This window comes from Lampetra planeri, chromosome 26 (assembly GCF_965212315.1).
Source record: "Lampetra planeri chromosome 26, kcLamPlan1.2.h2, whole genome shotgun sequence".
In the NCBI taxonomy this organism is placed as follows: Eukaryota; Metazoa; Chordata; class Hyperoartia; order Petromyzontiformes; family Petromyzontidae; genus Lampetra; species Lampetra planeri.
The window spans coordinates 240,980-262,920 of NC_136132.1; the positions used below are offsets into that span (position 1 = coordinate 240,980).

The 21,941-nt window shown below is 46.1% G+C and overlaps 1 protein-coding gene across 1 annotated transcript in view; it reads right to left on the reverse strand.

The window, feature by feature from the left end:
• The window catches only part of LOC144727827 (matrix metalloproteinase-14-like), a 44,019-nt gene extending 22,506 nt beyond the window's left edge, over window positions 1-21,513 (reverse strand). The window contains exons 1-4 of the mRNA XM_078606969.1: window positions 21,209-21,513; window positions 7,308-7,456; window positions 4,306-4,428; window positions 2,371-2,669 (exon numbers count right to left, since the gene is read on the reverse strand). Of these exons, the coding sequence (XP_078463095.1) occupies window positions 2,371-2,669; window positions 4,306-4,428; window positions 7,308-7,456; window positions 21,209-21,364 (727 nt within the window). The 5' untranslated portion in view covers window positions 21,365-21,513. The remainder of the gene's footprint in view (window positions 1-2,370; window positions 2,670-4,305; window positions 4,429-7,307; window positions 7,457-21,208) is intronic.
• Window positions 21,514-21,941: the final 428 nt, after the last annotated feature.

Here is a 21,941-nt window from a genome sequence, read left to right on the forward strand (position 1 = left end):
GTTTCTTCAGCCTCCTACTCCCAGCCCCGCTCACCCCCCCCCCTCCGCACATTTTGTTGTACTCGCCCTTTTCTCCCTACCACCCGCCCTTTTCTCCCTACCCCTCGCCCCCCTCTCTATCGCTCCTCCCTGGCTCCTCCCCCCTCTCTTACCTAGATAACCTCTTGTTACAGCAGCCCTTTTGCCCACTTCAGCAATTGTTTCTTGCTGTAGTTGTTCCACCTGATGACGGACGCTTGTGTTGCGCCCGAAACGTCGTGATTTAATTTATTTTATTTGATACCTACGTGACTTTACCGAAAGAACCAAAGAACATACCCTCCATAGAGAAAATAGACATTTCTAATGCAGGATTGAGCATTGGAAGCTGGGCTCCCAATAAGCGGCCTCCCCGCTTTCAAGCTGTGCTCACCGATAACAAATAAGGTGCCACCCGATTTCATCGCCACGTCGCTTGCAACAGGATGTATCGCCCGGAGCAAACGGTCGGCGCAGGAAGTGTGAGACGCCCTGCAGAGCGGAAACCCGACTCAGTGGTCCTCGCTGCCGAAACAATGCCGTTATTGGCCAACAAAACTTGTCCAGTCGTCACTCTCAGCCGGTGCCCCAACCGCTGTTGTTTGATGATGCCCTCCCAGGACTGTTGGCATAGGTGGCAACGACTTTTGAACATCCAAGGAAATTTCCAATGAGTGGCGTTTTCTCATCATTGTTAAGGAACATCGTCGGACCCCCATGTCTGGGTTTGGAGTCTGGCTGTACAGAGTGCCAAGGACAAGAGGCTGTCTACACAAGATATGTGTCTTTTGTTTTTGCTTTAAATAATTCAGAGCGATGGTAAATATTAACACGTGCCTTTTTGTCAAGGTATTTTTAATTCAAAATATTGGCAAGGGCGTCTGTTTCTAAATGTGTTATAGGTTTCATGTTTGTTTACTACAGAATTAACTGTTAGATCACACAAGAGGCTTCAAATGTGGTCAACATGTGAATGAAAAGCAACTTAAGAGACCCACAGTGTGCCTGCGCTCCCATGGCAAACTTTGATTGTATACCGCAGACTAAAGTGCAACCACACTCAATGCAAATGAGCTTCAGCAGTACCACTATGACATTTTTGTAAGTTTTTTTAACTGAGCAAAATAAACGGATGGTTTTCTAAGTTAAAGTAGGCCAAAGAGCAGAGCAGTTTTGTGGTCCAAGTTATGAGTTTTTTTCAAAGTAGTTATAGTCAGGAATTTAGTTTGTTCTGGACTCAGGCGTGATGGTTCTAGTGGTATTCATGGGCTACTGCCAGAGGCATGAGCCCCCTTTCTGTCATGAAACATCTTTTGTGCGGTGCCCGGTTTCATTCATTCAAATTCCAAGAGGTTCTGGGGGCCAAGGCAGGACACATTGATAAGCCCAAAACAACAGGAATCATATTTACAGGAACCAAGGACACATGCTGATGTGCTCCAAATAAACCAAAAGCTATTTAAATAATCTTCTCTCGTTAATTCGGTGAGGAAAACAACCAAGGCTAAGGAGCAATGAGATCAGCTAATGGACAGGATGGATAGTGACATTGGAGGATTGTAAGAGATGGTGGGAGCGTGGTGACGCCTTCACCTACCAACATATGATGATGATGATTGATGATCGTGATGAATTGTTAATATTCGTAATAACCTCCTGGCATGGTGCCCCGAGGGGAGCCACTCCCCAAGCAGTGTCCCCCATGAACCTCCCGACATTAGATTCAGCTCCTTCAGGGAGGCTCTGGAAGCACTGAAGTTCAAGTTAAAGAGATCGTCATGTTCTATTGTACTTTTAAGCTTCCATGTCCAAGATTTCAACCTTCACCACCCTGCACTTACCAGGGTGGTAGAGTATGGTCAAATAACCGGTGTTACTTCGGTGGTGTGGGGAAACCCTCATCCTGCAGTAGAGTTATCGTGGATTTGCTTTCCTAGGAAAGCCGACCTGAATCTCATGATTCTTTTTCAGGAGGGTCTTGCCAGGTTTTTGCATTAGGGGCGATGATTGTTAAGTATAAACCAAATAGAATAATTTGCAGTTAATTTTTCAAATTTGCCAAACTTGGATTGTGACGCTGGCACAACATGGCTTTCTTTTACGAATGATGTCACGTGACTTTTAACGTTTGCTGTGAAGCAGACAGCATGTATATATTTCTTATCGTTAAAAAACCCACAGTAATAACCAGAGCGACTGCTGCATTCAAACCGTGAACCTCTGCAACAAGCAGCAAATGCACTAGCGCTTGTCCACATCACCACCGGATGATGACGAGGATGACAATGATGACGATGATGATGATGATAATAACAACAATCTCTACAGACGCCCAACACCACTTCCACCCACCGGTGTAGTCGAGCCCCCCCAGCGTCCACGGCTCGTCGGCGTCGAAGTGGGTGTCCCCTCCGATGCCCTTCCCGGGGAAGTAGGCGTGCGCCAGGAACCCGCCCACGCCGTCGAAGGGCGAGCGGTCGCCGTGGTAACCCGACGCGAAGAAGATGATGATGTCGGCGTCGTTGCCCGAGCCGTCGCGACCAGACACCTGTGTGAAGGTGAGCGGCGTCACCGCCTGCCACACGTCGAAGGCGTGCCGGATTGCCTGGTGGGTCTCGTACTCGCCGACTTTGGGCGTGTAGTTCTGGATGCTGTGGAAGGGAAAAAAAACCCGGGAGAGTAAATGCAAGGACGTCAAGCAGAGAGGGCGAAGCTAGGGCACTCAAGCAGAGCGTAGAGATGGACTAGTTGACCTGTGGCCGTATCTGCGGGATCAAAGGTATTGCTGCCTGCTGCACGAATGTTATTCTATGGGTGCATTACCTGAAATACACCTCTTGTTGATTTCCTCTTTAAGACCTGGCTCTTCCTCTTATCACTCAACTCCTTCATTTGTATGCCCCGCCACCTTACTCCTTAAGCCCCACCCCCCTTCCTGATTCCACCTCCTCCTCTTCCTATTTTGGCTTTGCCCTTTCTTCTGTAGGCCTCACCCCTTCCCCCAGACACAGGTTGGCTGCTATGGGATTTGGTTGGGGGTGTATAAGAGGGGGGCACAGCAGTGGTAGTGGGGTGTGACCACTTCAGAATGACTACCAAGGTCCCTTGATTAGCACTGTTGCCGACGTACGGTGTGAAATAAGTTCAGCATACATATAATAAATTGACTTAACATTTGTCGGGTCGCATTATATATACTCCAGGGCCCTGATAATTTTTGAAAGTTTTAAGTTGCTAAATTAATTGGCATATTAGCAGTGTTCTATTCATAGCCAATGGACATCAAACAAATGCTTAGAAAGATGAACATCCCTGTATAAACGTATTGAATGTGGGACTACTTGGTAAGCACAGCAAGCTTTTGCTGCAATTCGAGTTTTGTACAAAAACATTCTTGCTTTTCAGGAAAGCCTTGGCAAGTCTTCAAGACGTTTTTTCTCGAGGTTCCTGCTGGGATTGTTGCCGAACTCCGCGTGATTTTATTGTTGAGTGTGGGAGGCAACCTCGGAGAGATCCCAAGAAAATGAGGAAAAAACATTCAAATTCCGCAAGGATAGCCAACTATCTATCACGAAAGTACATTATTATAGAATACAAAATACACTTTTGCTCATTTTTTTCAAGGTAAAATACAAAAAACGTGATGAAATACTGTTTATAATAATTTTACCTGCCACGATCCAATCGCCGTAATTCAGGGTTACACTTTCATTAAATAAGTTTTTTTAAACATTGGGGTGAATGTAGCAGCCTCTGGTGGCTGGATGAGTTGCTTTACCCAATCCATCACAACATAGAACAATGTATTCTTGCATGCACTATTCAGTGAGTGTAGAATGAGCATCATAATCTATGAATCAATGAATTGATCTTTGCAACCCTGAAACTCGTACACACGGGACCGAGCCCCATGCTGGATGCCAGTCAGTGCCGAGCTAATAAAGATATCGAACCCAGTGACATTGGACTTTGCTCTTAAACATGATCTCAATCTGATTTAGAGGTAATGCCTTCACTATCCCATGCTTTATTTCACAAGTATACTGCAGTAGTGAATTGTAAACGTGGCGACCAGAATTAAGATTTATGGTCAAAGCTAACATCGCTGGTGAATTATCTCTCAATACAGCTCTGGGCCACCTCCTTCACCAATACGCACTGTCCAGCATGGTGGAGCATGGTCAAACAACCCCCATGATCGATAGGCAAGAGAAAGCCATCATCCAGGAGTTATTGGAAAACTGTGACGTAGTGACTTCATGTGAGTGCGGTGATAGCTTTGCTCACTCGTAGGTGATGTGCTGATGATGCCACTTGAGGTGGTTGATGGCATAGCGCTTGTGCCGGGACCCGGCCGTTACGGTGGTCCCGTATCGATCCGGTACTCCACACCGTGGCTTCTGCATCCATCTGTACGGCACACAATGACACGCTACGTCACGAAAATATAGTTGAGTTATCTTCTGTTTTATTATTATCATCTGCCTCCCAAAATGCCGTGTTGGCCACGTGTGGCAGGCGGCCCGCAAGTGAAAGACGCATTGGACCACAGCACGCCCAACACGGTTGTTCTGCGCGTGATGTGGCGTGCCAAAAAAATGGTTTCTTACAAAGCTTACTTTCATTTACAACGCTTTGCAGTGCAGCATTGTGCCTTCTCGTAGAACAACTGCACAGCGGCATTCGGGAACCCCCCCCCCCCGTCGCAGCAAGGGCGCTCACACTCGAGAGCGTGAACTGAACGCACGTGTCCAGGCCATCTGCCACCCCCGCCATGTGCTGCCCATTGCCTCACCCCACACTACTCCCAGGGGCTTCTCGCCGCCGCTCACAGCCGCTGCCGTCTGGGTTTGCCAAGCGTCGCGCTCTGGCAGCGAAGCAATGTCACGTGATGTATTCAGCCCCGAGCCACGCTGACGCCAGCCGTGGCACATTGGAGACTACGAGAGAGCACGAGTCCACCGGCTCAGGGGACACCCGACTTCTGGGAAGCCCTTGGGAATCACGTGCTCACTCGCGTGTGCTCGTTGGAACGCGCGGCCAGACTTGTTACCATTCTTTTACATTGGTGGAAATGTTGTTTATTTATTTCTGTTATATATGGTTAGGAAATCAATCTTGTGAATGTTAACGACAGCTGAACTCAATTGACCGCATGTGAAATCCCATAGCCAACAAACACAGCACACTAATTAACACAAGTATGGGATATTTATACTCCTCAAAATGCTTAGCATGTCTCTTTTTTTTATTGATGCAAAACACAGATGTGAAAAAGACAGTTAAAAGTGAGTGGAGAAAACCACAGCCTTGTTTTGAAAAGTAGAGCTCTTCAAAGGAGCCTAATTTAAGCAAATCCCAAATGAATTCTGACTTCAATAACTGGTCGGGAATGAGGATTCTTCCAGTGGGGTAATGCATTCACTCTTACAGCCTCGGTAGGGTCTGCCCAGGATCAAAGATCAACGTGCGATCAATGGGCACTCACGATCGTATGTAAACAATGTGTTTCCATTGGCCCGTGAGAATCATAATTTTGAGCGCCAAGAGGAGGGGTTCTTCTGCCTGGCTTACATGTTTTGTTATTACAATATTAAATGTAACGCAGGTGGCAAAAAAAATGCTTGTAAACATTTTCACAAGCACTGGAACGAAGATTGTAATCTTGAATGCAAACGGAATGTGCCCGATGGGTGAAAAGGCAGTAAATGCCTGAAGCAGGGAATGTGGGATCTCCAGGCCACAGAGAGCTCGTGGTGGCACGCCCACACACATCACTCACGGGACTGCCGAGGCCTGGAGCTCACCTGACTCACAGAGCTGAGGTAAACAGCTCATAAAAGATGACTGTACAAAGCGTCAAATTAGGCACAGCCTAGACAAGATAAAAGCTTAACATAGAACATGAATTATAAGTAAATATTTTCCGTTAAATAATTATGCAACATTAATTTCCTAATTAATGAGAGTTTTGGAAATGGATTCCGAATTTCTATGAGAGTTACGGCATGCGACATCGCCTCACCAGTAACAGTCACCAAGATGTGGGATTGTGATTCGATTCAGGACTAAATATATTTATCTCATTTTTATTATTTCTGATTTGTTCTGCCTTGTTTATACAGTTTATTTTTACATTTAAGACATTATTTACACAAATTGGACATAATAGAATTCTATAAATGACCAATGTCAATGGACTGATAGACTATGCTTGAGGTGCCTATTCACTAAAACCCAGGAACTCCTGGCAATCCTCAAGGTGCCCTGGCAAGTTGCACACAACCAGTTACACCCGAGTTACACACAACCATCTTCACCTGACTTACACACAACCATCTTCACCTGACTTACACACAACCATCTTCACCTGAGTTACACACAACCATCTTCACCTGAGTCACACACAACCAGCTATACCTGACTTACACTCAACCATCTTCACCTGACTTACAAACAACCATCTTCACCTGACTTACACACAACCATCTTCACCTGACTTACACACAACCATCTTCACCTGACTTACACACAACCATCTTCACCTGACTTACACACAACCATCTTCACCTGACTTACACACAACCATCTACATGCAGCTGAGTGAAATCCTTACAGTGTGTTGTGTCAATGGGTATTCTGTTACTGTATTATGCAATCTACTCTTAATAACGTGGCAAATACAATTCTGGTTTACGGCCCAATAGCACCATCAGGGTCCTGAAGTCCACACAGGATTACATTACAACTGCACGCACATTGTTCTCACTGCAAGAAGCTTAATATAAAGAATGTGTGTCATCACTTTGTCAAACGACATACAAAGCCAAAGCACCTCTATAAGCAGCATCAGAGCCACACAATGCAATTCATGCTTTGCAATGAATAACAGTTAAAACATAAATATTCCCAAGTTGTGTTCATGGTTATCAGAATACTATCCAACTTCACACACAGTGGCAATTGGCTCCAGAATTCAGGGATTTTAAGGCAGATCTCCAGTTTTTCAATTAAAGTGTCAAGTTACAGCACACAAAACAAGCGAGGTTCCTCCCAAAATCAGGTTCATTCCCATCTTTTTCTCAATTCTTTCACTTTTTTATCTCCATTTTTATGAATCATTTAAATCCATGTGACATGTTAATATTTAAAACTACGAAGGGTGCACGTACAACTTATTCTGTAATTTCAATTTTATTTGTAAGTGATTTTTTTTTCTTAGCTATGAGATTGTAATGCATAAAAAAGCAGAGTGATGATAACAGTGCTGATATGGGCGTGAGCCTTACTGCTTGGTGAGCTCGTCCATCGTGCCGGTGACTGGGATGCCGTAGAAGGCCTGCATAGAGGACACGGCCTCCGACAGCATCTGTCCCGAGCGGTACGTGGCCATCTGCAGGTCGCCCGCCGGAAGGTACCCATACTGCTGCAACCACGTCTGGTGGACGGCACGTTGGGGGGGGGGGGGGGCATAGGGCAGTAGGTCAGGCAGGAGGAAAGGCGTTAAGAGAAAAAGGTGTTAAGCAAACAATAGCGAACATACAGGAAGGTTACTGGGGGGGGGGGGGGGCTCGACTGGGAGGGCAGGTGCCCGTTCGTTTTCAAGCGTTCTCCGGCCTCCAGGTTTAGGAAATCCAACCGTGACCTCGGGGGTGACATGGTCAGTGAACTTCAGCAAAACTCGGCGAGGTCACCTTAACGTGGAGGAAGTGAGGTGCGTGTCTCCCATGCATTTTAAACAAAGGGTCTGTCTTCGTGGAAAATGTTATCTGCGTGTCCTGTGTTGTGGCCAAATAAATAATCACAAAACGTGATTAATGAACGAAGTCAAATTAGCATGAATATTTATCAAAAATCATCATTTACAGCCCTTTGTCAGTTCACTGCTGGATGAAAGTCGGCCCACTGCATATTGGTGATGGAGTTTGCTCGCCCATACTTTACCACGCTGGTCAATGCAGGTTAGTGAAGGGAAGGACCAGGATCAGTTTAGATATCACTCTTCAATAACGCTACCTTTTGATGGAATCGAACTCAGGCTTCCACGATCATAGCGCAGCATGTGAGCCACTGTGTGCCACTGTGTGCCACTGTGCTAGTAATTTATTTAGTTGCAGCAGTAATTAATTGTAAACACTGATTGCATTTGCTGTGATGAGAGATGGCGGTGGATTGGGGAGGACTTCGTCCAGCAGTGGATTGACCATAGGAGATGATGATGATGATTAAATAATGAAGATGATTAAAATTTTCATGCATGAGTGGATCCTAGTCACAGAAGACATCCAGTCCCCCAACGGGAATGTCTTTATTATTTGTGAATGATGGAGCTCGGGGGAATGTGGGTCATGCTGGAAAGTTATTGAACTCCGTGTGAGGTTTCTTCCATGAGTTTTGCTGAAACTGAAATAAATATATTTTACGCGCTGGGAAGAAGCATATTGCAACAACTATAGAAAAATCGTCTAATAACATTATTATGAAATATACATACACAAACATTAACAGTGATCACCATGAAGACAGGAAAAAAGATATAAGACGGAACTTTTTAAAAAGGAATCAAACTGTCAAATAAAACACACGGGGATTACTTATGCACTGTGATTGGAAAAAACGAGGCAGTGTGAATTTTCCATAAATCCCACATTATTTTAAGCGAGGCCAACAAAATTACAGCCACGTGAAGCTAATTTTCCATGCAGTTTGGTTGCTAAGCGTTACCCATTGCGGGTGCTCTGACAAGCCCAAGCCGTCTCAGCCTGCCACAGACACTCTGATAAATCTCTTTACTGAGAAGAGACCAATTGACTAAGCTTCCAACGTCTCACCAACATCTCACCAACGTGCCATCACTATCCAACACAACACTCAAGCGCATACTCCTTTTACATTTTTTAAGCGACTGAAAAACCACACTGCGCTCATTTGCCTTTACTTAAAACTCTTTCAAGGAAAAGTTTTTTTTTCGTGAACAGTTTAACTTGATTGACTCCAGAAACACGTCGGCACAAAGGTGAGTTCCGAGCAAAGAGACCTGCAGCCAGAAGTAGGACAGCGACCAGCCACAACATGCGACCGTTTTCCGGCGGGGATTTTTCAAGTTGCGCCACAAGTTGAACTTCACAGTTCAGTTCCCGAAGAAGAAGATCCTACCCGGTACGTGGAGCGAAACGTCGGACATTATGTCAAGCAACATGAAAATACATTGGGCAGCTCTACAGAAAAACTGTGAAAACGTACAGAGTAGCAATCGTTTTGTCCAGCGAAGGGTGTGAAGGCGTGGCCATGTATGGAGCTTGGGAGTGTGTGTGTGTAGCGGCATGTTTACAAGAGAGTGCCGGGGCTGTCAACTCCAAGGTACGCCAATGTGAGCGAGTGTGTGGGAGTTGTGTGCGTCTCCATGTGGCTGTGGGGAGCGAGCAGGGCGGTGAAGCAGTGAATGAAGTGGTGAGCGCACTGCGCTAAACCCCCAGTGAACCTGAGTTTGAGTCGCGGCCACAGCTAACACATCAGTGCCGAGTGAAATCTGCACCAGTGCTGGGCCTCCCCAACAACAACAACAGCCGTGACGGCACCACGGCAGGAGATCACGGGGACAGACCCAGGTGCCCCCACACCACACACTCGGCTGACTCAGCCTAAAAATTAGTATCTGCAGGTGTGGTGTGTAAACATCAGGCCTTAATAGGTGTTCGCTAATGGGACTTGCGCACCAGTCTGGTAAATGCAATAAAGGGGGCAAAGGGGGTATGGGGATGAGGTGTACTGGGTGTGCACTCGTGTGGAAGTTCCTTACGAGGCTTGAATGCACACAAAAGGCGTGACACTTCGCAGTACTAAATTTGCCTGGTTGAAAAACAAAGACCCAAACACCTGTGTCTGGATGATTACATTGGTTGTAATGTTTAAAATCATCTCCATTCCTTAGTTTTCATGACAGACAAAGAATCCAAAAAGTAAAAAAAAAATACAAAAGTTTTCCCATACTAGTTCATGGTTTTTCTTGAGAAAAATATGTATTACTTTGCAACAAAAATAAAACGTATAAAATGAAAAACTGTAATGCCTTCAAATAAAATAAAACACACACACACAGGCCAAAATATGATGCAATGCTCACAGCCCCATGTCTGGGGGGTGGTGAATCGAGGCCAGGCCCATTATCGCACACACACGTGTTATTCGTTACACTAAAGGCACACAGCTTGGTGCAAACTCACAATTCTCTCCAGCTACGTTTTAATAAAAAAAAACTACGAAGCAGCAGCAGCAGCACCCACTTTTGGTGCAAGAACGGGATGGCTTCTGGAGGGCCATGAGGGATGCGACCTTTTGTAAACAAAGGCAAGCGCTGGGCCTGCATTGTTTGGATAACCTTATCTTAAAGATGTTTCTACCAGTGTTGGGAGAGAAAGGAATCGGTTGTTCTGTACAGCTTCTCCCATACATTTCGGGTTGTACCGCGTGTTGTTCGACACGGTGTCTAATGTTTTGCTCCACCACGTGCTGGTGGTGGTGGCTTCTTCAACTGAATATTCAGTTCCAGAAGCACCGTGTTGGAACGTCAGACATTGGGCCGAACAATACACACGCACGATACAAGCCGGAAACACATTGGAGAGTTTGGGATCACGTTTTGGCAGTTTTGTTTACAAGTAGCTGTGTACAAAAACAAGTTTTGTCAAAACCTACCCAGTGATTACGAGCACATGCAATCATCAAATGATGTATTGTATGTAGGAGGTGTGGCAGAAGTGCACCTCTGCAGGCATTTGCGTCCCTCCACCAGACCAAACAATTAAACTATACACTATTTACATTTTACAAGATTAGGTCCACCGAACTATATAGCTGTTTTTTTGAAGCGACCTGGCCACAAATGATAGCTCAACTAAGTGGTTTATAATGCAGAAATTAAAAAAGCCAAATACTCTAAATGCATGTTTCTAAATGTTGAGGGAAAAACCGGAGGACCTGAAGAAATATCCACGCGACCAGCAAGGGGTTAGCATGCAAACTCCAAAAATACCAGCTGTCAGGGTCGGGATTGAAGCCATGCCCTCCGCTATACCAGACAATGGAGGTAAGATCTCACCACCGCCGTGTTTGCGACCGGTGCACTGAAGCTTGTAATGCTCTTGGATTTTATTACGAGAATCGAGGCCATAAAAATTGTAACATTGCTAATAAACCTCCTACAAGGGTGTGTGGGTTTTGTGAGGCCAAAGTAAATGAGTTTCCTCTTTTTGGAAGTCACTCCTTTAACAAAGACAAAGATCCCCCGTTTAGCCTGAACAGACTGTTGGGGCAAGTGCTGTTAGCGAGCACCTATGAAGACCGGTACGGCACACGAGGGGGTGGGTGGCCTGCACCACGCCCGGCCGCCTTTGTCTCCCTAGTGGTGATGTTTACACACCGCATTTGAGGCTGAGTCGACCTAGGGGAGGCCCAGGACCGGTTCAGATAATCGTCACTGGTGTTGGCCTTGAGCGGGAATCGAACTCGGGTGGCCGGGTTCATAGTGCAGCGCGCTAACCACTACACTACCGCTCCCCATCTACACACACAGACATACACACAAAACTCCACTTCAGGTACAACTCTACCGCAAACATCTGTGTGGAACAGCGGTGGTCAAGTGACGAACAAGCCACGTTAAGGCACGTGACACGTCAAATCCTAAAAACAGCGTGGCATTTGGGATTCGGTATTGGGACGCGATCCAGCCATAATCAGTGCAGCGGCAGATGGAAAACATCTCGCATGCAGCAGTTGTTTCATTTGGCAAGGCACCGGGGCTCCGAGGACGGTGCTGGCTCCATTCTCCCCATTACGGAGCCTCTGAGCAGCAGAGTCCAGATATTTGAAAAAAATATCTGCACTGCACTTTTAATCGTTACGAGCCTCGCTTTGGTTCTTAGAAAAAAAAAATTCTCATTTATTTTCGTCTCTAGAAAGGGGACTGGGTACAACTGCGGCGTCGGTGAGTTGACCCCCGTTCCCACCCCAAGTGAACGATCGCGGCTCAATGAGCCTCAGTTGGCCCAATGACGGCTCGTTGCTCTGGGAACGCAAAGAGAGACGATTAATGTGTTCAAAATTAATCTCAAATCGTGCGTAAAATTGCGGGCTTGATGAGGGATAAAATGTGGTGTTAGAAAAACGTCTCTGTTCGCATGATCCAGATGCAGACGGGTTGCGAGTTCATTTGTTTTACTGGTACTGTTCAAAATCAAAACCCGAAACAGGCAGACGTCTGATATGAGGGGTGGTGCTGCTTGCAAATTGGGCACACATTGTTCTGGATAAATGTCGAGCTTAAGCGGAAGATCTCTATTAGTGGTGCAGGAATTTGCCCTCACGGTGATCCAATGATTTGCCACAATTCAAGGTCATGATTCAATTGAAAAAGTTATTTATTTTCATAACATTATGGTGAATGTAGCTTGTCGTGAATTAGAAAATATTGATCCTTTTTCACGCCAACCAATGCATCTATCGTGAGCATAAAAAGTGACATCAATAAATTAATCGATGCATCGTTACACTCTTGATATTGATAATGACGAGTAATGTACAGTCCTTTGTCAACTCACTGCTGAATGATGCCTCACTACTGTTGGTCACGGTGTGTTTATTAACCAAATGTTTCCACACTGATGAGGCACACGTGAGTGCAGTGGAGGCCCAGGAAGAATTCAGATATCACTCACAACTGATGTCAAATGTGGCCAGGATTCTAACTTAGACCCACTCGGTCCATATCGCGGTGCACTAACCAATGTGTTACCGCTCTCCCCCATGACTGAACACCTACGAGTGATAACTGAAATGTTGAAAACAGGCAACTCATATTATGGAGTATGCCTTGCACGTGTGTATGAGTATTGGAGGGAAAGAACACCGTGAAAAATATATAAATTAAAAGTTACAAAAAAGTTACAAAAAAGTAGGTCAGCGTTATTGCTTTAAGAAGCCCAAGGAAGCATGAAGAGTGACACTGTACCACGCAAAGCTGCAGCAGCTTCACGTTGTATTGCCATCAGGACACTTTATTTAAACTTTATTTAAAATTATGCAACTCGCCACTGCCTCTCCCCCTGACTCGGTCGCCCACATCCTGTGAATGTGGTGAATTAACGACTGTGTCACGAACCAAGGGCAGTGCCAGTGGTCAGTGGTAGCATTGCTTGGGATTGGGAGGATGTGAGTTCAGATCTCCTTTGGGGATGTTAAGTCACATCATCGGCGTCTCTCTTGGGGCATTAAAAAGAGTATGACTTTGAAGGAAATTAATAATGTTGTATGTATGTTGAACTGCTTTCCCACCGTACCGTACGTAGCCAACCATGAACGGGACAATAGGCAGGAGAGGAGTGTTGATGCAGTGGTTAGTGCACTGCACTATGAACCCAGCTACCTGAGTTTGACTCATGGCCATGGTTAACATGAGCAGAGAGTGATGTGTGAACCGGCCCTGGGTCCTCCTCTCATTCCTCCTTCACCAATCCACACTGACTCGCACGGCAAAGTATGGACAAAAAACCCCATGGCACTGTGTGGGGGAGGACTTCATCGAGCGCTGGCTTGACAACGGGCTGTACTGTATATGGACAGCTATGCCTTGGCCATAGGAATGTGGCCATTCCAACACTGGCTCAGAGCTGTAAACGAAGGATGAGCACAGCCCCACAATCATCGCAGGAATGGAAACTACTTTAACTCTTTTTATTTCATAAAAAAGCCCCATGTCTTGCTCAGCTCCTCTGCATCCAAGTGGCTCACCAGAGCGTATTGGCACAAGGGCACCCTTTGTCTTGAGCCACTGGCCTCACACAGAGCTAGGGCATTTTCCAATGCCCAGGGCATGCCTCAGTGGCTGTACATCCACATCTGAATTTCAATTAATGTCAGCAGACTCGGTGGGACCCGGCACACAATGGTGGCATTCTAGTGCACCTAAATGCATCCGTGCATACGCAGGGTAATAATTTACAGCCGCCGTTACCCATCTACCAGTGGATGAAGGCCTCCCCCATGCCGTGTAGGTCATGGGGGCTGTTTCGCCATACTTCACCACGCTTGTCAGTGCGGGTTAGTGAAAGAGGAGTGCACAGAATGGCTTCAAACATCGATTGACAATTGTTAGTCACAGCTGGGAATCGAACTCTGAAAATCGAACGCAGGTAGCAAGAATCATCGTGGAGAACGCAGTGAATGGCTGCACCAACGCACCACTGAACATACGTGTACAGTATTTAGCGATTAGGTGGAGCGGTGACACAGTAGTTTGCACTCTGCATTATGAACCCACGGATATTGATCGCCGACCATGGATAACATCACTGGCGAGCGATACCTCAACTGGTCCTGGCCCCCTCACCAACCTATAATGTCCAGCGTCGTTGATAAAATACAAAGACCTCACCCCCCCCCCCAAAGTGCCTTTAACAGACCGCAGGGGCAAGTGCTGTTCGCAAGCACCTATGAAGGCCGGCACAGCACTCGAGGGGGTGGGTGGCCAGCACGACTCCTGGTCGCCTTTGTCTCCCGAGTGGCGAAGTTTACATATCCCACTAGGTACTCATTTGAGACAGAGTCGACGTAGGGGAGGCCCAGGACCGGTTCTGGTGTTGGCCGTAAGCGGGAATCGAACTCGTGTCGCCGGGTTCGCAGCGCGCTGACCGTTGCACTACCACTCCCCATGGTCATTGAACAACCTCCATGACCAACACAATGTGTGGAGGGCCTTCATCCAGCATTAGACTGGCATTGTAAGCCAATAGTTACTACTCACTGTGTAAGCAATGCCAACGGTTGCAGAATATTGCTCATGCATTTGTTTTAACCTTGCATATAAAATTGATGACGAATGGATGGAAAACATCCGTTTCCTCTCCGAGTCATCTCTTGAGTCAGCCAGCTTGAAGGACAACCTCGTTTACCAAAGCTAATAGGATCAGCAGCATCTGCTACTGAGAAAGCCATTTCTGATCAATAGAATGCAATTTTTGAGGATCCATTTAGCTCCCTACAGAAACCACAGCGCTTGGTAACTCCATCTGTATTCTGCCTCCCACCCCCATCGCCGTGCTGCCACTTAGCTAAGTGGCCTCGTGCACTGTACTGTGTGCTGGGTCGGTGTCCCCGATGATCTCGCCATGAATGTAGCACGGAGGACGGTGCCAGAGAATCTTGCTGCACTCCACTGACCACCACCACTTGGATAAAAATATCATCGGGAAACAGAAAAAAACATTTACAGGGACTGCCTTGACAACAACATGCAGAATTCTGCCTCTGCGTGCCAATTGTGTTATAGTTTATTTCTGAAATGCATCACGATATTGCTATTATTATTGTGATGACAATTAGAAATCATCACGAATCTATTTGTCTAGCCGGGCTCCCGATGAACACGATGCTTTTAGGCGCCACAAGCACGAATGCCGGGTGCATTTCTCATCGCAGAGCTAACGAGGAATGCGAGCCGAGGCTTATTTTAGTAATTGCGGTCATTAGCTGGGGGATTTGAGTGCACAGCGTGCGGCGGCGATGTCTACGAAGCGCTATTTAAAGTGCGAGTGAAAGCGATGCTGGCTGCGCCCTCCCCCAGCCGCAATCCCGGTCACCCCGGGCGCTCCACAGGGACAGAGCAAGCAGCACTTCCTCCTCCGCTGCGCTAGAGTGGCGTGGAAAGAGAGCGAGCAAACGACGGATCGTGCCCGCGACACCAGCCGCCACCTGGAGCCACATCTCTGTGCCGCCTCTCGGGGCAATTGTCCAGCACGAACCGCCACGCCAGGAATGAGACGGCTCCCTTCCTGCTCCTCCCTATTCCTCGACGGCGTGCGCTCTCACTCCCAGCGTCCCCACAATTCCACCGGCCAACGCCACCAATGTATGTTCCATTTCGTCTTGCCTTCCATTATTGACTTTTTCTCCGCCAGGGACTGGGACATGCACAGACGTTTCCTCAATGTACGCGATTTTTGTTAAACGTGCCAACGTCAATACTGTAGCGCTATCTTAATGCTGCTTGAAAAGGCAGCGCTTCAAGAAAATATTGCCCAAATGTGGGAACAACACGCATCAAACTTGACACATATTTTAAAATTAATTTATGTTGGCAATGGAAAATGTGTTTTTTTGCCCTTTCAAGCAAAAACACGCCTTCACAATTTCCTTTACATATCATAATTGCGCTCCTCGTCAATCATATTTCTATTGTGCGTTTCCCGTGGAATACGCCCCACTCCACCTTTACCATCACAACGCTCCGTCAACAAGCGCGTCGCATTTTATACAAAACCAAGAAATAGCAATGCCCGAGGTCACATAAACATGTCACTTTAAACGCTGGCAGAGAATATGTTCCAAAAACATGTTCGTAATGCCTGTATTCACTAGACTAAATGAAACCTTACATGATTGGATATATTTTAAAGTCGAAATTCTTTTCCCCAGAACCCAATTTTTAATTAATGACCCAACGGAATCACAAACACAGGTCATTTACAGGTGCGTCAATTTGGGAATTTTCCACTGACGAGGAAGCGCCTTGCATTGTGGGAGTCATTGTGCGGGCAAGTCACGATTTGACACTTGCACCGACAAGAATTGCCTGAAGTCCCGTCATGGCAGGTGCATTCGTGCGCATAATGTTGTTTGTTAAAGTCTTCCCAAAAAGAAACGAACTGAAGCTCCCCCATCATGCATATTCATAAGCGGCTCAAACCTCCACAATTAATCATAGCCACGTGCTGGCCAATTCGGAACATCTGGCCTTGTACTTGGGAGAAGGCACGTGATATTATTGTAAGTTTGGGTGCAATACTTTTATTTTTTGCTTTCACAACATATTTTTGAACTAAACAAACGCTACTAAGACACAAACAGGAACCGCTTACGACATTCTGGGATGATCGTTAGTCACACCTTTGTAATTATTTGCTTGCCAGCCGTGTGCGATGGACTCCATTGCTGCCCTCTTAAGCCAATGCATAAAGAATAATAATCTTCCCTGCTAAAAACAGCAAGGGTATGCTCATCCCCGTAGAAAACCAGAGCTGTAAATGGAAATTCTATATTTCTATGGTGGGGTCAAGTTTATTCATAGGACAACCACTATGGGAACCTCATTTGCCAGTAAAAATATGATAATTGGTTTTTTACCCTTCTATCTGGCAACAAAACTGACACCTTTTTACAAGGAGTCATGTTTGCATAGACCGCAATACCTGCAGTCATAAATACAAACAAAAGACATAACTCTGATAATGTGCACTGTCCTTGAAGTTGATTGGTCCACACCCAAGACAGCTTTCCTTAGAGCCTAGTCTCACATGGGTTGGACCAGATGACGCCAAAAGGCGCACAACTCAAAGACAATGCACCATCAGAGTATGAGAGCTCGGGGCAAGCATCTACACTATGGGAACCTCATTTGCCAGTAAAAATATGATAATTGGTTTTTTACCCTTCTATCTGGCAACAAAACTGACACCTTTTTACAAGGAGTCATGTTTGCATAGACCGCAATACCTGCAGATAGAAGGGTAAAAAACCAATTATCATATTTTTACTGGCAAATGAGGTTCCCATAGTGTAGATGCTTGCCCCGAGCTCTCATACTCTGATGGTGCATTGTCTTTAAGTTGTGTGCCTTTTGGCGTCATCTGGTCTAACCCATGTGAGACTAGGCTCTAAGGAAAGCTGTCTTGGGTGTGGACCAATCAACTTCAAGGACAGTACACATTATCAGAGTTATGTCTTTTGTTTGTATTTATGACTGCAGGTATTGCGGTCTATGCAAACATGACTCCTTGTAAAAAGGTGTCAGTTTTGTTGCCAGATAGAAGGGTAAAAAAACAATTATCATATTTTTACTGGCAAATGAGGTTCCCATAGTGTAGATGCTTGCCCCGAGCTCTCATACTCTGATGGTGCATTGTCTTTGAGTTGTGCGCCTTTTGGCGTCATCTGGTCCAACCCATGTGAGACTAGGCTCTAAGGAAAGCTGTCTTGGGTGTGGACCAATCAACTTCAAGGACAGTGCACATTATCAGAGTTATGTCTTTTGTTTGTATTTATGACTGCAGGTATTGCGGTCTATGCAAACATGACTCCTGGTAAAAAGGTGTCAGTTTTGTTGCCAGATAGAAGGGTAAAAAACCAATTATCATATTTTTACTGGCAAATGAGGTTCCCATAGTGTAGATGCTTGCCCCGAGCTCTCATACTCTGATGGTGCATTGTCTTTGAGTTGTGCGCCTTTTGGCGTCATCTGGTCCAACCCATGTGAGACTAGGCTCTAAGGAAAGCTGTCTTGGGTGTGGACCAATCAACTTCAAGGACAGTGCACATTATCAGAGTTATGTCTTTTGTTTGTATTTATGACTGCAGGTATTGCGGTCTATGCAAACATGACTCCTTGTAAAAAGGTGTCAGTTTTGTTGCCAGATAGAAGGGTAAAAAACCAATTATCAGGACAACCACTGTTGACATTCAGTAACATGGTACTCACTTTGGAGGAATGATGATACTGACAGGAGGGGTTTTAACTCGCCACCTTGTGACAAAAAACATGGGACAAAAGCTGAAAAGTGTGCAAAGAAGCATGGAGATGATAGGCTTGAAATGATACTAGAAGAGGAATATGTGGCTTAGAGAACATACACAAGTTAGACGCATTATATTACGTGTTAAGAAAAGTGGGCTTGAGCTGGCCACCGCTCCTGGGCATCTGTGAAAATGAGCTTCATAGCTCATCGGATTTCTTCAGTCCACATAACAATTTTGATAAATAAAGTTAAATATTCTGACCGCTGGAAAAGACGATGACCATTGATGGAGACCAATGGCACTGTGCTGGAACAAAGAATTTGGTTCGTGTGCAAGTGCTAGATGGATTGCTGCACACAAGACCATGAGAGATGATGAGAGCTTGAGGGAGGTCTTCATGCAGCAGTGAATATATCATGGATGATGATGACCTTGTGACTTTTGCATTTTGACTCCACACAAACATTGCCCCAGGTCACTCTTACAAATAAGACTACCCTGGTCTCTTAAGTTCTCAGGTGGTTAAACAAAACAAATGTTTACTTTGTTTTTTGCTCTACACGTTGTAATTAAAATGTAATTGTTTAACTGAGCTCTCTGTTAAAACAATAACTTTGGTTGCAGTAGATGCTGACCTGGTTATAATGGACATGTAAAGAATTCATAATATATTTACACATTTAATCCACTTATGAAATTTACCCAAACATATCAATGCAAGGACTCCTAAAAAACAAGTATTGAGACTCAATCTTGACTTGAAGCTTTCGTGACTGCAGGAATCCATACTCTTTGGTTCTTTCGGTAAAGTCACGCTTGTGTTGCGATCGAAACGTCGTGATTTGTTTTATTGTATTACTAACTACGTGACTTTACCGAAAGAACCAAAGAGTATTGAGACTCAGTCAGGCTATCCTGGACATATAAGGACCATTATTATTATTATACAAAAGTGGTATGTGTGTGTTAACTAAATGGTCAAGCAATGGAAAAACAAGCATCTGCATTGAACGTTTTTGCGGCTTGCAATGGAGGTGTGGGGGTCAATTTCTGATGTGTTTCTCACAGCTAATTTTAAGTGTCCCTATGCCTCAAGCACTGAGTGGAACATTATCTGCAGAGGTGTGGTGGTGATCTGTGCTGAAGCCCCATTTGGGGCATTGCAGAAGTCTGCCCAGCCCAAAACAAATGAGCAAGATGCTGTACGGAGCAGTAAATTAGGAGTTGATACAGACACCTTGCTGACATTCATTGATTAATCTCCCATTGAAATATTTAAGGTTGTTGGTAGACAGGAGTAGGCTCGTCACTACTAAATTCAGTCTATGATGTTCGGGGTGCAGATATTTTTTCCAGGTTGTGTCATGGGCATTGCTTTCCTGGACAGACCCAGCTGAAATGAAGCCCTGCTTTAGATTTCTCACTTAATAGAAATAATGTATCACACATGCCCTTAATCTACCCGGGAAAGCCTCACCGAGTCTTAAGACTTTTATTCTGGACAAATCTTATACAAGAGCACGTCTTCCCGCATTTCAATGTGTCAGCAACGTTTTAGAATGTTACATTTAAAATTAGTTTATGTAATAATACTGTGATTAATGAAGGATGTGTCAGTTACTCAATAGCTACTTTTAGGTAAATAGAGAGGCCAATTAAAAAACTGTTTATTAGAAAAGTTTTTTCAAATGTAATGATCATCAGGCCCAATTGTGTAATGTGGAGTTTTTTTATTTTGGTTCTGGAGGGTCCTGCTATATTGCGATGTTTGGCCAATTCCAATCATGAGTATTTGGCCTTGCGTAGGATAATTTTCAGCACCCGGAGAAAAATCCACCATGGAATAGAACAGGAAAACACTGAAACGCTCCGCACAGATAGATTTAACATTCCACTGCTTGTCCTGTCATCTCCTGGCCACCTGGCAGCGTTAAGCCGACAACATTGAAGTTTCCCTGGACAGGGGACATGGCTTGGGCGTTCTGGCAGGATAGCTGTGCATTCAAGATGATGTGGCCGGGTTAAGCAATCGCAATGCAATGAGCGCGCAGACAACGGCAGGTTACATAGAGTCTCGCTGCGCCGACACAACCACTGCGACGTGACACTACTCGGTTCCTGCAACTAAAGTTGCAACTCGCAAAGTAACGCGCGCAACGAGCCGCGATGAAGCTCCCTTCGCCTCCTCATTTCCCATTCCTCATCCCTCCGCGTGTTTCGTGTTTGGTGCCGCGTTGGAGGTTACATCTCAGAGCTGACAACTTCTAAAACTATCAACACCATCACCACCAACACAACCACCACCATCACCACGAACACAACCACCAAACAACACCAGCACCACAACCACCAACAACAACATAAGACGACGATAAGACGAAATCCCCTGATTAGCCTGTTTAGCCTTCACAGACTGTTGGGGCAAGTGCTGTTAGCGAGCATCTACGACGGCCGGCACGGTACACGCGGCTGTGGGTGGATAGCACCACTCCCGGCCGCCTTTGTCTTCTCGGTGTTGATGTTTGCACACAGCATCAGGCGGGCACTCGTTTATGGCCGAGTCAACCTAGGGGAAGCCCAGAATCGGTGTCACTACCGCCACCACCACCACCACCGACCCTACCTCTGCGCTTAACGAGCTGTTGCTGCTGCTGCCGCTGGCCTCACTCGCGACTTGCAGGAGGCACGTGCTGATGATGATGATGAGGTGGAGGAGGTGGTGGTGGCGGAGCCTGTGTCCGGCACCCTTCTTTGTGTCTGCCCAGGACGAGCGACCCATTGCTGCGGCAGGGCCAGGCAGGCGTCCGTCGCAGCGTTATCGGGACCCAGGGAGAGATGAGGGGAGAGTGCAGGCGGCGGTGGTGGTGGTGAGGGCAGCAGCAGACGAACAAAGCCAAGCGACGAGCGAACTCCACGGGTTTTTTTCAATTTCCCTCCTCCCCTATTTTTGGCCCGAGACTTTGGAAAACGCCCCCAACCCTCCAAACTCTTGCTGGACGACGACGCCACCTACCGCAGGGGATGATGCTCTTCCCGTTCTCTCTTCGACGGCACTCTTCAGACTCGCTCCACCTTCATTCTTTCGTGGGACACCGAACCAAAAAAGACACACGTGGGGCCCTTTCTTCATCCAGCGGTGGATTGATCATGGCTGTTGATGTTGTTGATCTCATGTGTGCGCGCGCATCTGATGTGTGTGCGCGCATCTGAAGCGATACGCTGCTCCGGACGGACTTGGTGCCGTCAAAGTTGATTTTTTTTATCCACCATCGCGTTCTCTCTTCAGCCACTGCGTGTGCCACGACTCAAACCCGCGACGCTCAGGTTCACTCAGCCGGCTCAGCCAATTGACGGGG